General features: G+C 52.1%; 1 protein-coding gene across 2 annotated transcripts in view; it reads right to left on the bottom strand.

Annotated features, from left to right (window-relative positions):
- Positions 1-3,759: 3,759 nt before the first annotated feature.
- The window catches only part of AAR2 (AAR2 splicing factor), a 70,764-nt gene continuing 61,322 nt past the window's right edge, over positions 3,760-13,201 (bottom strand). The window contains exon 4 of one of the 2 annotated variants that reach the window (XM_082430291.1): positions 3,760-6,853. In XM_082430291.1, coding sequence (XP_082286417.1) covers positions 6,827-6,853 — 27 coding nt within the window. In that variant the 3' untranslated portion in view covers positions 3,760-6,826. Of the gene's footprint in view, positions 6,854-6,912; positions 6,937-13,201 lie in introns of those variants that run through there. The other variant, XM_082430294.1, reaches the window with a different exon arrangement.

Raw genomic sequence — 13,201 nt, forward strand, 5'->3', positions numbered from 1 at the left:
AACCAGTAAATAGGTGATGATGTGAGCAGATGAACTGATTCAGGAATAAATGCCTGGCAAGATGGGCACAGACACACCACCAAAGATGTAGGGTCTTGCCCAAGTGCGGCCCCTCACCCTCTTGTAGAGCCTCTGGGGGCTCCTAGATGTACTGGGAATTTAGAGGCCACAGGCCTATCAGAGCCCAGCCAAATGCCTCTAGGTTTGCAGACCCAGCTGGAGGCCAGGAACCCACAGGGATGGTCAAGGTGGCGACTGGGACTGGCCAAGGGTCCCACCATGCCCTACCAACCAGTCCTTGACTGAGAATGGCCTAGACCTGTCCTCAGCCCCAGGGGAACGGCATGAAGAGGCAGGCATAACCCTGGCCCTCCCCACACCAACCACACTGAGCGACATCCAATAATAAGGCATGGTGACTGGGTCACTGAAGGCAGAGGCCCATGGGGCTGTAAAGGTGGTGACAGGGACACAACCTGGCCTGGGTACCAAGGAAAGCTTTTTTCTGGAGACCTGGATGATGAGTAGTAGTTAAGTAGGCAAATGAGGGGAAGGAAGGCAGGAGGTTCAGGCAGAGGAATCAGCATGTGCAAAGGCCCTGAGGCTGGAGGGAACCTGGCCTGTTCCAGGAACTGAAAGCAGGCTAGGGGGACCGGAGCCAAAAGGTGGGGGGGGGGGCAGCGGTGCAAGATGTGGCTAGAGGAGTAGCGAGTTGGGGAAGGAGGCTGGGCTTCATCCTGGGAGCTGTGGGTATTTATTGAGTACTTACTGTGTGCTTAAAAAAAATCTGCATTCACGATTTTATGAATTCACATTCCAGAATGTTTAAGTGAAAGTGTTTAAATGCACTGTAATCAGACAATGCTATTTTTTAATGCTTTTTTGAATGAATGAATCTTTCAATCAATCAATCACGGATATATAGGAGGGTAGAGACCACCTGCCCCCATCACACAGAATGCCCTATACAATTCCTCAGGGCCTCCCCATCATGGAGAAACGCTGGCACTGATGAAGCCAGTGGCCCATAAACCACACAAGAACCTAACGAGATGCCAGTGGGTGCCCCCGGTACGTCCAATACGTCACTGAGTCTTCTGAAAGCTCCAAAGTACACAATCTATCCCTAGTTTCCAAGTGCTGCACAGACTGTCTTCAAAAACACCAACTCAGCTGCCAGGCAGCCTCGCGCTCAGGGCACAGCCCTCAAACCCACAGCTCCATTGCAAGGCTGGCACTAGCGGGATGCTGCCCTGGGTCCCACATGACAGCCGTCCATCAGCCCGCTCAACCCCACACCTCCTCTCCAGTCTGGACCTTGCCTTCTGTCCCCAGTGCCCAGCACAGACCGTCTCCCCCTGACAAAACAGGGGCTCCTCGAGGGTGGGGACCACATCAGGCCATCACATGTCCCCAGCGCCTTGCACAGGCCTAGCCTGGCCTCTGATGGATGAATGAGGGGCGGGTGCCAGGGACACCACACACAAGCACACTCGCTTAAGTCCAGCGGCCGCCTCTCAGCTCCAGGAGGACCCAGGAGCCCTGGCGCACCCCTGCCACGGCACAGGCACGAGCACACACGCCTGCCCCACGTGCACAGCCAGTGTCTCCAGGAGCTGCTGGGAATACAATTGGCATCTGCCACTGACTGGCTGCCAACAGCCCAGTTCCGGGGCCTGGCGGTGGCTCCCAACACTCCAGCTACCAACGGGCTACCGGCTCTGCGGCCCCACCCAGTCCTGCTGCCCACAGGAGTCAGGCCCCTCAGGCCACCCTGGGGCCAGGCAGCCCACAGTCCCCCCTGTGGGACAGAAACTGGGCTCCTCCAACAGCCTCTCTGAGACGGTCCTGTACAATCTCGCTTCAGCACCTCTGGCCTGGCAGAAGACACAGCCCCCTCCCACCAGCGAAGGCCCAGAGGTAGAGGGAGCCAAGACCCCAGGGAACTGGGCTGGGCCGGGAGGTACAACCGGGTAGAGCCAGGCCAGCCCAGCCTCCCTTGAGGCTGGGGACTGCAGCCCCCTCCCCCTCTGATATTTCCACTTCCAGGCAGGTGTGGGTGCAGGAACCCTCCCCCCATTAGCCCTGCTTTCCAAGCTTGAGGCTTCCCATCCTAGGGGCACCTCCTCCGCCCCCTCATCCCCCAAGCCCTGCAACTGGCCTTCCCCATCCCATAAGCCCTTCCCCTATTTCATTTTTCCCCCACATCAACAGTCTCTGGCAGCCCCTCTGCAACACAGGCAGTGCCGAGGAAGAAGGGAGAAGGAAGAGGGATGAGGGATAGAGGAATGGAAGGATGGAGGGGGATTGGAGGCGGTAGGTTTGGTCGAAAGAGGCCAGAGGCCATCACATGTCCAGGTAGCACATGTCCCCTCCCAGCAGGCCCGGCACATCTGGACCCAGCTGGCCTCTCGGGCCACCTGGTCCACCCGCCACCCGCTCTGAACGCGAACCTCTTTCACCGCGGGGCGCCGCACGTGGGGGCCTCCAGTAGCCATGTGAGCACCCCCCCAGCCCAGGTGCCGGGTCAGCCCGGCCCCTCCCGGGTACGCAAACAGGGAGGGGGCGCTATGCAGCGGGGGGGTTGGGGGTGCCCCTGCCCCCTCCCCAGATGCCAGGTCCGGGGAAAGAGCTCGGGAAGCGGGGAGCCGGCCGGGCAGGCTCCCCGGGCTACTGAGGCGGGATCGGAAGCAGCTGGGTTGAATGGAGGAATGCCCGGGCCGGCCGGCCGGCAGAGCCCTCCGTCTCCTTAGCTCCAAGGTTGGTGGGCAGGGAAGGGGTCTACCTGACCCCCCGTCCGCCCTGCTGATGGAGGGTCGGGCCGGAGGAGAGGCTTCCCAGCTTTGGCAACCGGTTGACAAGGGGGAGTCCGCGGGAAAAAGAGGTGGAATGGGGGCCCGGCCCCGGATAGAGGGTTCCGGGCCCAGCGCCACCGCCCCCCGGCTTGAGGGTCGGGGGAGACCTAGATTGGGGGATCCCACCCAGAGAAGGGGGCTTCCCAGCCGCAGAGCCGCCCCCTCGGAACGGGGGCTCGGAAGACAGAACTGGCAGGGGGAGGGGGCTTTTCTGCGCCAGCGCCGCCCCTCGGTTTAGGGAGGTCTGTCCGAGAGGAGACCCGGATTTCGGGGTCTTGCCGAGGGACGGGGCGCACCGGCCCCGGAAAGGGGGTCCGGGCTACCGCGCGCCACCCCCGCGCCCTCACCTGCGCCCGGCGCCCCGGCCGCCTCCGGCCCGCTCGGCCGCTGCGCTGCGCCGCCGCCGCCGCTCAGGTCCGCTCGCAGGTCCGCTCGCCTAGGCCCCGGCCCCGGCCCCGGCCCGCGGGCGCCCCATGCCTCTCCTCTGGCCGGCGCGGCGCCCCAGATGCGGCTGCGGGAGGAGGAGCCGCGCGGCCCCGGCTCCCCGAGAGCGGCGGGGAGGGGGCGGGGGGCGGGGGGCGGGGAGAGGCGCGCGGGGGAGGGGGCCGCGCGGCTGCGCCCAAAACCAGGCGCGGATGCAGCCACCGGCCCGGGGCTGGGGGTGGGGGGGGCCACGTTTCCAACGCCCACCCCCACTCACGCCCCCGCAACCCCGGGGGGGAGGGGGAGGGTCTCCGCAGCCGGCGACGCTGGGTTGCGAGCCGGAAGGGCGCTTGGAGATCCCTGGTTGGCCGCTCAGAGAGTGCAGGCTACTGGCACAAGGTCACACAGCGCGGGCTGCGGTAGCGCGGGAACCTGGAACTCCAGGCTGCAGAGTGGGTCAGCGGGAACGTAGGTTGACGAGCGCCGGCCCCGTGGAGAAGAGAAACTGAGGCCCACAGAGGACGAGATTGGTCTGGGTCATACCGTGCGAGTCAGGAGGCCCTTGGGATTCGAACTTAGGGGTCCTGCCGCTGGGAACGTGTGCCCCCTCCTGGTGACCCGTTTCTTGCAGAAACCTCTCCCTGGTGTCTTCCTGCCTATGGCAGCACGGGGGTTAAAAACAATCCCTGAAGTCGGATGGACCGGGCAGAGTACCCATCCTACCTCTCCTGAGGCTCTGAGATCAGAGATGAGAGACTGTCCTTTTGGAGCCCCAGTTTCTCCACCTAAAATGGGAACAACACTAGTATAGTATCCCCAACTGGGATCGAGGAAACAAGGAGATAATGGATGTTAAGCTCCTTGCTGGTGCCTGGCATTCAGTAAGTGTCAAATGAATGTGCTCACTCTCCCTGGCTCCCACATCTCCCAAGAATGCCAGTTGAATGCAGAGTCAAAATGGTGTTAAAGGTTGGCATTCAAGGCTCCTTACAAGCTCTTTTTCCGGCTTCATCCACCACCCACCCACTCTGCCTCATCCTCATCCCAGAAACGTCTGTTCCAGTGCTTCTCTGCCTTTCCCTGTGTCTGCAATGCCTTCCCATCATCTCTACCTGGCAAACTCCTATTCATCCATCAAAGCCCTGAGCAATCAGTCACATATCCCAGTTTCTCACACTCCCTATCTGCCCATCCATGCCTCCCTTCTCCTTTCCCACTGTCTGGTCTAGGTTTGTCTCTGTCTTCATGGGCCCTGACAACTGTGGTGAGAGGATGTCACTCAGAGGAGGTGACACCATGAGGTCATGTTCCTTGGAGGAGGCAGCTTTAGTAGGGCCTGGAAGGAGAAGTGAGTCTGGAGTTCCAGGGGGAGGAAGGAGAGTGTGTGGCAGGCAAAGAGGTGGTTTATGTTTGGGCAGAGTGTCAATAGGGCCACAGAGAATGCGCTGCCTGGAGCAGTTGGGAAGACTTTATTGTCTGAGCTGGGAGCCAGCAAGAGCCAAGAGCTGGGCAGTGACCTGGCAACATATGGTCAGGTTGAAGATGAGCAGGCTTTGCCCTGGAGAACACCTCACACAGGGGTCCCAGGAGACTTGTACAAGGATGTTCATAGCAGCATCATGTGTAATAGTGGAAAGCTGGACACAGCCTAGCTATCCATCAAGCAGAGATGGGGTAAATAGTGATGAATTCAGGCAGTGGGAAAGCTCTCCACACCATGATCTTCAAAATAAGTGAATGCAAGCCACATGCGTCCGTGAAAATAAGTCTCAGAAAAACACACTGTTGATGCAATTCGTGAAAATTCAGAGTTGTACACTTATGATTCGTGTACTCTTTGTATGAATTTTATACTTCAATACAATAAAAAAAAATTTTTTTAATACATCATTGGATGAAAAAAGCAAATTGAAGATGGAAGACACAGTTTGATGCCAGATATATAAAGTTTGAAAACCCACAACACAATACTATATATTGTTTAGGGACACATGCATACGTAATTTAAGTGTATTACATAAAAACATAAAAACACGCATGGCAGTGATAAAGAGCAAATTCAAGAGAGTGGTGACCCGGAGGGAGAAAGGGAAGGGAATGTAATGGGGCTTCAATTACACTTGAAATGGTTTATTTCTTAAGGTGGGTGGTGGGTACATGGGTGTTTGTTATGCTGTTCTCTAGACTTTGTTGTGAACATGAAATATTCGTAATGTAATAATGCTTTTTTTAAATTAAAAATATTTATTTATTTGGCTGCACTGGGTCTTAGTTGTGGCATGCGGGATCGAGTTCCCTGACCAGGGATCAAACCCAGGTCCCCTGCATTGGGAGCGCAGAGTCTTAACCACTGGACCACCAGGGAAGTCCCTGCTTTTTTTTTTTTTTTTTTTTTTTTAGAAAGTCAGGAGATGCCTGGGAAGGCAATGGGGAGCCATTGTTGGTTCTTGAGTGGGGATGTGACATGGTCAGTGGACTGGAAAGGGCAAGACTAGAAAAGCAAGGTCGTGGGGAGGCTGGTGTGACAGTCCAGGGGACATGTGTGAAGGCCTGAGGGGGGACAGAGACAGAGCTATGCGGAGAAGGAAAAGGATGGGAGAGATTTAGAGGAATAAACAACTGGTGTGCTTAGGCAAGCGTCACAAACTTAAACGCTCACGGAGCCCAGGCAGGTCATTAAGCAGGCGGTGAGCATGGAGGTGTGGGGACTGTGACACATGGTTTGGCAGGGGCAGCCCCTACTCAGCACCAGCTGATTGTTGCCATGTAGGAAAAGAGGCCCAGTGGGGTTACATCTTGTTTTTTTGAAGAGAAATCAGCAATTCCAATTTTTTTAAATATAAAATTTTTCAGATTTTTTAAAATACAAAATTTTCCAAATTTTAAATGATGGAACTAAATTGAAAAAAAATAAAATCAAAACTCTGTGGGGGCCAAGCCGTAAGGTTTGCAATCTCTTTGGTGAGGAACAGCCTCCAGGAGATGAAATGAAGGGACAGTGACACCAAGTTTTCCTGCCAGTGAGGCTGAAGAGGCTCACAACCTGAGCAGCAGTCGTGGAGGGCTTCCTGGAAGAACGGACACTGGGCAGTGAAGGGGGAAGTTGTTTCAGGCTAAGAGTATAGCAAGTGCAAAGGTAGGGGTAGAGCTGAGTGAGCCCAGAAGAGCAAAAGTCACCAACAGGGCATTTCACAGAAGGGAAACATGGCCGGTAAACACGAGGAGTTGCCTGACCTCATTAGTCATCAGGGAGAGGTAAGTCCAGACAGTGATGAGCTGCCCCTTTATTCCCATTCGACTGGCAAACATGAGAAAGTCTGACAATACCAAGTGTGGGTAAAGATGTAGATCAGTGCAGCTCTCTGTACTGCAACACCACCGTGACCCAGCAAATCCACTCCTGGATACGTGTGCCCAAGAGAACCCTGCACACGTAGCCTGGGCCAGTGCTTCTCAAACTTTAATGTTCATAGGAATCCCCCAGGGATCTTGTTCAAAGGCAGATTCTGATTCGGCAGGTGTAGGGCAGGGCTGGAGAGTCTACATTTCTAACAAGTTTCCAGGTGATGCCAACCCTGGAACACAACACATTTTTGACGAGCATTAGGAGAAATGCAGATGAATATCCACAGCAGCACTGTTCGTAAGATCAGAAAACCTGAAAACAATCCAATTATCAATTGACGAGAGATGGAACAAATAAATAAATTGTGGTATAGTCACACATAGCCCTTAAAATGAATGAATCACAACTACACACAACATGGATGAATTCTCACCAACGTGGCATTGAGGCTTTTTTTTTTTTAAGACAACATTCTATACAGTATACTTTTTAAAATAATAAACAAGTAAAAACAAATAAATTGTTTAGGCATTCATGCATGTAAGAAGACTAAAAACAAAGAAACTAGGGAAGGATAAACTCAAAATTCAGAATATTAGTGACCTCTGGCAGAGAGCTGGGGGATGGGCTGGGCTGGAGCACAGAAGTGGATGTCAGATTTTGTTTCTGTTCTAGTTCTTGAGCCGGGGGGTGGGGGTAGGGGACAGTGGTTCACAGGCACATATGTTGTGTTTTATAGTGTATTGTATTATATTATTTACATAGGGCCATGCATGGACCAATCCTGAGATTGTGTCATGAGCCAAGGATGCTCTTAACTCAATCATGAGTCCCTGAGGTCCGTATTTAAAAAGAGAGAGAGAAACTCATAGAGACAGAGACTCAAAGAGAGATGGAGAGACTGAAAGAGATGGGGAGAGTTGAGGACAGGCATGGTCCATTTGGGAACGTGTGTTCTAACCCAAGCACAACACAGAGCGGTCAGGGCTCTGAAGGGAACAGAAGTTGTGGGACTGTGGGATGTTTGCCTGAGCCAGCCAGGGGCCAGAAAGGGGCTGATATCGTGGGGAAGAGGCTGTGGCAGCCTGGGTGTCAGATTCTCTTCTGACCCCTGCCATCAGCCCACCAGCTCAGACCATGCAGAGCCACAGACTTCAAGAAAGACCCTAGGAGGGCTTCCCTGGTGGCGCAGTGGTGGAGAATCTGCCTGCCAATGCAGGGGACACGGGTTTGAGCCCTGGTCTGGGAAGATCCCACATGCTGCGGAGCAACTAGGCCTGTGAGCCACAATTACTGAGCCTGCGCATCTGGAGCCTGTGCTCTGCAACAAGAGAGGCCGCGATAATGAGAGGCCTGCGTACCGCGATGAAGAGTGACCCCCACTTGCCGCAACTAGAGAAAGCCCTTGTACAGAGACGAAGACCCAACACAGCCATAAATAAATAAATAAATAAATAAATAAATAAATAAATAAATAAACCCAAAGTTTAAAAAAAAAAAAAAAAAGAAGAAGAAGGACCCTAGGAGAGGACAGAATGACTCAAACCAAGTGGAGAGAGTCCACTTGGCAGCAGGTAACCTCCAGCCTTGGGTAAAGACCAGCTCTGGTAATGACTAGATCTGAGTGGTAACCACATCTAGCTAATGATGAGTCTTGGCTTGTGACCAAACTAGATAATGTCCATAGTCAAGATCGGATCTGGGGATGCCTGGCCCCAACACTGCTCTCCGGGTCAACCAGGCATCTGGTCAGCCTTGGTCAGCCCCTGGGAGAAATGGAGAGGGAGGAAAATCCCAGGGCCCCTGCAGGCAGTGAGGGTTGGCCTCTTTCTCCTCACCCTACTGCACACAATGAACTCTCTCTCCCCTACATAGCCCTTGGGTCTGGCCCCTCCTCCCCATTGCTCTGTCTCTGCCCTGGCTCAGCCTCTGCATCCCCTGACTGGACCACTCCAGCCTCCTCCCAGGACTCCTGCTCCAGTCTCTCCCTTTCCAATACATCCTCCACACCAGCCTCAGAGAGATCGTTCTATAAAACAGATGTGTCCCTCCCTTGCTCAGAACTCTGCTTTGGCTCCCTACCACCTGGGGTGAAAGTTTGAACTGGTATTCAGAGTTAGCCTGGTATTCAAAACTCTTCACCATTTGTCTTTTGCACCCTCTCCTAATTCAATTCTGGTCAAATCCTATGACTCAGGTACAGGCTCTGCAGTTTCTCCCAAAGACAAGCTGTTTCACACCTCAGCCTGTGCAGGTCCTTCTACCTGGAATGCCTCTCCCCCATTGGATACTCATCTTTTGAAATTCGACTCAGATGTCACCTACTCTGGGGAAACCTTCCCTAACTTCTACGCCCCATTCCCCATTCCCAGTTTGTCACCCCAAATACTTTATTTTTTCCCCTTGGTATTACCAAGCATTTCTTTCTTTCTTTCTTCTTTAGCTTTATTGAGGTATAATCGACAAATAAAAATTGTATATATTTAAGGTGTACAACTCGATGTTTTGATATATGTATACATTGTGGAATGATCACCACAATCAAGTTTATTAACATATCCACACCTCACATAGTTACCTTTTTTTTCTTGTGGTGAGAACACTTAAGATTACACTCTTAGCAAATTTCAAGTATACGATACAGTATTGTTAACTGTAGACTCCCCAGATGCTTTATGATTGCAAAGACACACCATGTCTCAAACACCTTATAACAAATGCTTTTGGCACCCACCTTGGAGTCCAGCAGCCGCCAAAGCGGACAGCTCCCAGACACTGGTCCACTGGAGGCACCCAACAGGTCTCTCCAATTCTTCTGCCTGATGGCTTTTTTTTTTAATAATTGAAGTATAGTTGATTTACAATATTGTGTTAGTTTCGGATGTATGGCAAAGTGATTCAGTGATATGTATATTCTTTTTCAGATTATTTTCCATTATAGGTTATTACAAGATACAGAATATAGTTCCCTGTGCTATCCAGTAACTTCTAGTTGTTTATCTGTTTTATATATAGTAGTGAGTATCTGTTAATTCCATACTCAGAATTTATCCCTCCCTCCCTTTCCCCTTTGGTAACCATAAGTTTGTTTTCTATGTCTGTGAGACTGTTTCTGTTTTGTAAATAAGCTCATTTGTGTTATTCTTTTAGATTCCACATATAAGTGATATCATATAATATTTGTCTTTCTTTGTCTGACTTACTTCACTAAGTATGATCATCTCTAGGTCCATCCGTGTTGCTGCAAATGTCATTATTTCATTCTTTCTTATGGCTGAGTAGTATTCCATTGTATATACGTACCACATCTTCTTTATCCATTCATCTGTTGTTGGGCACAGGAAGGTTGCTTCCATGTCTTAGCTGTTGTAAACAGACAGCATTTTCTGAAGTCACAGGAGCTCAAGCACAGGACAACTTGGAAATGCAGGGGAGTTAATGCCCTTAGGAGCATCCTTCCATCATGGGGTCAGGAATCAGTGGGTAAATGCTCCTCCTTCAGGGAGGCAGTTCTGAGGCGTCTTCTCCACTGTTCCTCGGAAGGTTCCCAGCAGGATGGCATTCCAGTGGCCATGTGTTAATGCACACTTTATTGACTTTCTCTCCTCTCCTGTCTCACTCTCCAGGCTCCCTCCCTCCCACTTCCTAGGATCACCTCCCAAATGAACTACCTGTGCTCAAGTCACTGTCTCAGGGGCTGCTGCTTTTGGGGGGAACCCAAAGTAAAACACACCTGTTTGCTTCCATCTCTTACATAAAACTGGATATACCTCCTTGAGGTCTGAGGCCACATTGAATTCACCTCAAATTGTGGCCAGCAATCTGGGTTCACATCCTGCTGCTTGTATTGTGTGACCTTGACCAAGTCACTTCCTTGAACACAGACGCTCAGCAAAAGTAAGTGGGAGATTCTCAGACTGTTAATGAAATATATCACAGGATTGAAGGGGGGCGGAATATAGGACTTCACTCTTCCTTCTCTTTTCCTATGTTTTCCAATTTTTTTGAGTATTCACATATTCCTTTGCTTTGTTTTGCTTTGTTTTGATGGTGTGGAAGGAGTGTGACCTCTGGACTGAGCAGGCCTGGGTTCAGATCTTGGCTCTGTCACATACTAGCTGTGACTAGGCAAGTCACTCAACCTCACTGGGCCTCAGTTTCCACATCTGGAAAATGGACACAAGCATGAACACCTACTTTGCAGGGTGGTTGTGACTTTTATGATAGAAGCTCGTTGTAAACCACAGAGTAAGTTGCAAGCCTGGGTTATTGTTGTCCCTGGGGCTGGCATCAAGCCTGGCATGGAGGAGGTGCCTGGGAAATGTCTGGAGAACAAAAGGAGTGAAGCTACTAGTGGAGCCCCAGGGTGTTCTTCATCTCGTTCATTCATTCATTCCATGCTCACTGATACCACTTGGGCCAAGCCCTATGCTGGGCACCGGGGATACACAGTTGTAGGAGGAATGTCTCTGGCCTCAGGAGCCTTGCCAGCTCCAGGGGAGACCCAAGAAAACCCACCATTCCAGAGGGGCCCTGACCAGTTGTCGGGGGAGTGTGGGAAGATGTCCAGGAAGAGGTGACTCCCAAGCTGTGCAGGACTTAGTCTGATGAGCAAAGGAAGGACAGAGTGGACATTCCAGCAAGAGGGGAGAGTGTACACTAAGCCCTGGAGGCCAGGCCGGGCCCTTGAAAGCCACTGTGGGCAGCTCATTGGGGCTGAAGTCTTAGAGTTCAAAGATGAAGCCAGAATCCAGCCAGGGCTGGATCATCACGACCTTGAAGTCCTCTGAGGAATCAGGATTTTCAACTGAAGGTGGTGGGGATCTATGGAAAATGAGGACAAGACTGGGAAAGAATCTTTGACTTTCTTTGTGAACCAGGGCAACTCCTTTTGCCTCTCGGAGCCTCAGCTTCCTCATCTGTACACTGGGGGAAAAAATATCACAACAAGGATGTTCTGAGGAGGGCTTGAAACGAAGTGTGCTCAGGGCCTGGCTGAGGAAGGCGCTCCATTCATTCATGTGAATGGAATGAATGGACGAGTGAGCGAATGAATGAATGAATTTCTGCCAGGTACCCTCCCTCACACTAGTCTCAGCCTGGAACTCAGCCTCCTCCCTGCAATCCTACCTTCTTCCTGCCCTACCCCACTCAGTAGGGCCTCCTACTCGCCCACAGGCCAAGAGACGAGGGCGGGGACTTTTCTAGGGTCATCAAGTGAGTCAAAAGCACAGCCAGGTGCAGTGTTCTGTCTCTGCTCTGTGACGCCAGAAATGCTTTTTCTCTGCCCCTCAACATAGATTCACCTCCAGGGCCAGCCCTGGTGCTTTTTGGGACGGGAGGTGCTTGGGTTCCACTGTCTGCTTGGAGGGCCAGACCACCTGCCTCAGCCTCCCAGATGCCCGAGCTACCATCTGCTCCCACCAGAGCCTTCGGCTCTTTTCCTTAAATAGTTCCTCTCGTCTCCTTGGAGACATCTCTCACATGGAAGAAAGGAAGGGAGGGAGGGAGGGAGGAGGAGGAGGACAAGTTGGGTCCCATTTCCTGAGTACCTACTGTGTGTCGGCTCTGACCCTCATCACACCCCTTTGACCTGGGGATCCCCCCCATCCCTTTTCAGATGAGGAACTGAGGCATGGAGAGCGGTGATCACAGGCCCCAAATTTCAGAGCAAGTAAGAGCACAGCCAGGATTTGAACCTGGGTCTGCAGGGTTCAAAACCTAAAGCCTGTGTGACATAAGGGGAAGGTGCATTTGTGCTGCCCTTACCCCATGTCCGAATGCCCTGGACAGGGCACTACTTATCCCCCCAAGTCACCCTCCCTTACATGACCAATTCAGAAACACTTACGGGCACCTGTCGTATGTTAGGCCCTGGGCCACGCGCGGAATTGGAAGAGTATCTCAGATATGAATGGAACAAAGTCTTCTCCCTTGAAATAGAGTGTAGGGGGAGTGGGAGGGACAGAAGGACATTTATTTCCTGTGCATACACCAAAAGCTTCGGAGGGACCATTTCAGCTGATCCTCTGAATACCGCAGTTGGTAGGATTTAAGAGCTCCATTTTTCAGAAAGGAAACTGAGGCCCAAAGAAGTTAATTCACTTATCCAAAGATATACAGGGAGAAAGCGGTGGAACCAGGATAAAGTCCCAGATTATGCTAAAACTTGCTGGAATGGCCCCCAGAGACCTGAACAAAGTGCTGCTGTGAGGTTGGGAAGGAGTGGTAGCTGGCAGCTCAAGGACCCTTGAGTGGAGGGGGAGAAATGAAAGGACGTGGACAGATGGGTCTCAGCCCCTTTCTGGCCTCAGTCCTCTTGAGCCGGCTCCAAGGCTGACGTCACCAGGGTATCTGACACCACCAGCTCAAGCAAAGAGGTGACCAGATCCCACCTGTCTTAGTATCTAGTGAATCCCACTCAAAGCATCTCATAGACATACCTCATCCTGTGGATATCTGGTCAACCCCAAACCCTTGTGTCCTCTGGTTGACCTTACCCAAGCAGCCCATCTGGTTGATCACACTAGTCTAAATCTTGGGTTTAAGAGGCAACTCTCACATCTGATGGTTAAGC

Source organism: Balaenoptera physalus (assembly GCF_965194825.1).
Source record: "Balaenoptera physalus genome assembly, chromosome: 16".
Taxonomy (NCBI): domain Eukaryota; kingdom Metazoa; phylum Chordata; class Mammalia; order Artiodactyla; family Balaenopteridae; genus Balaenoptera; species Balaenoptera physalus.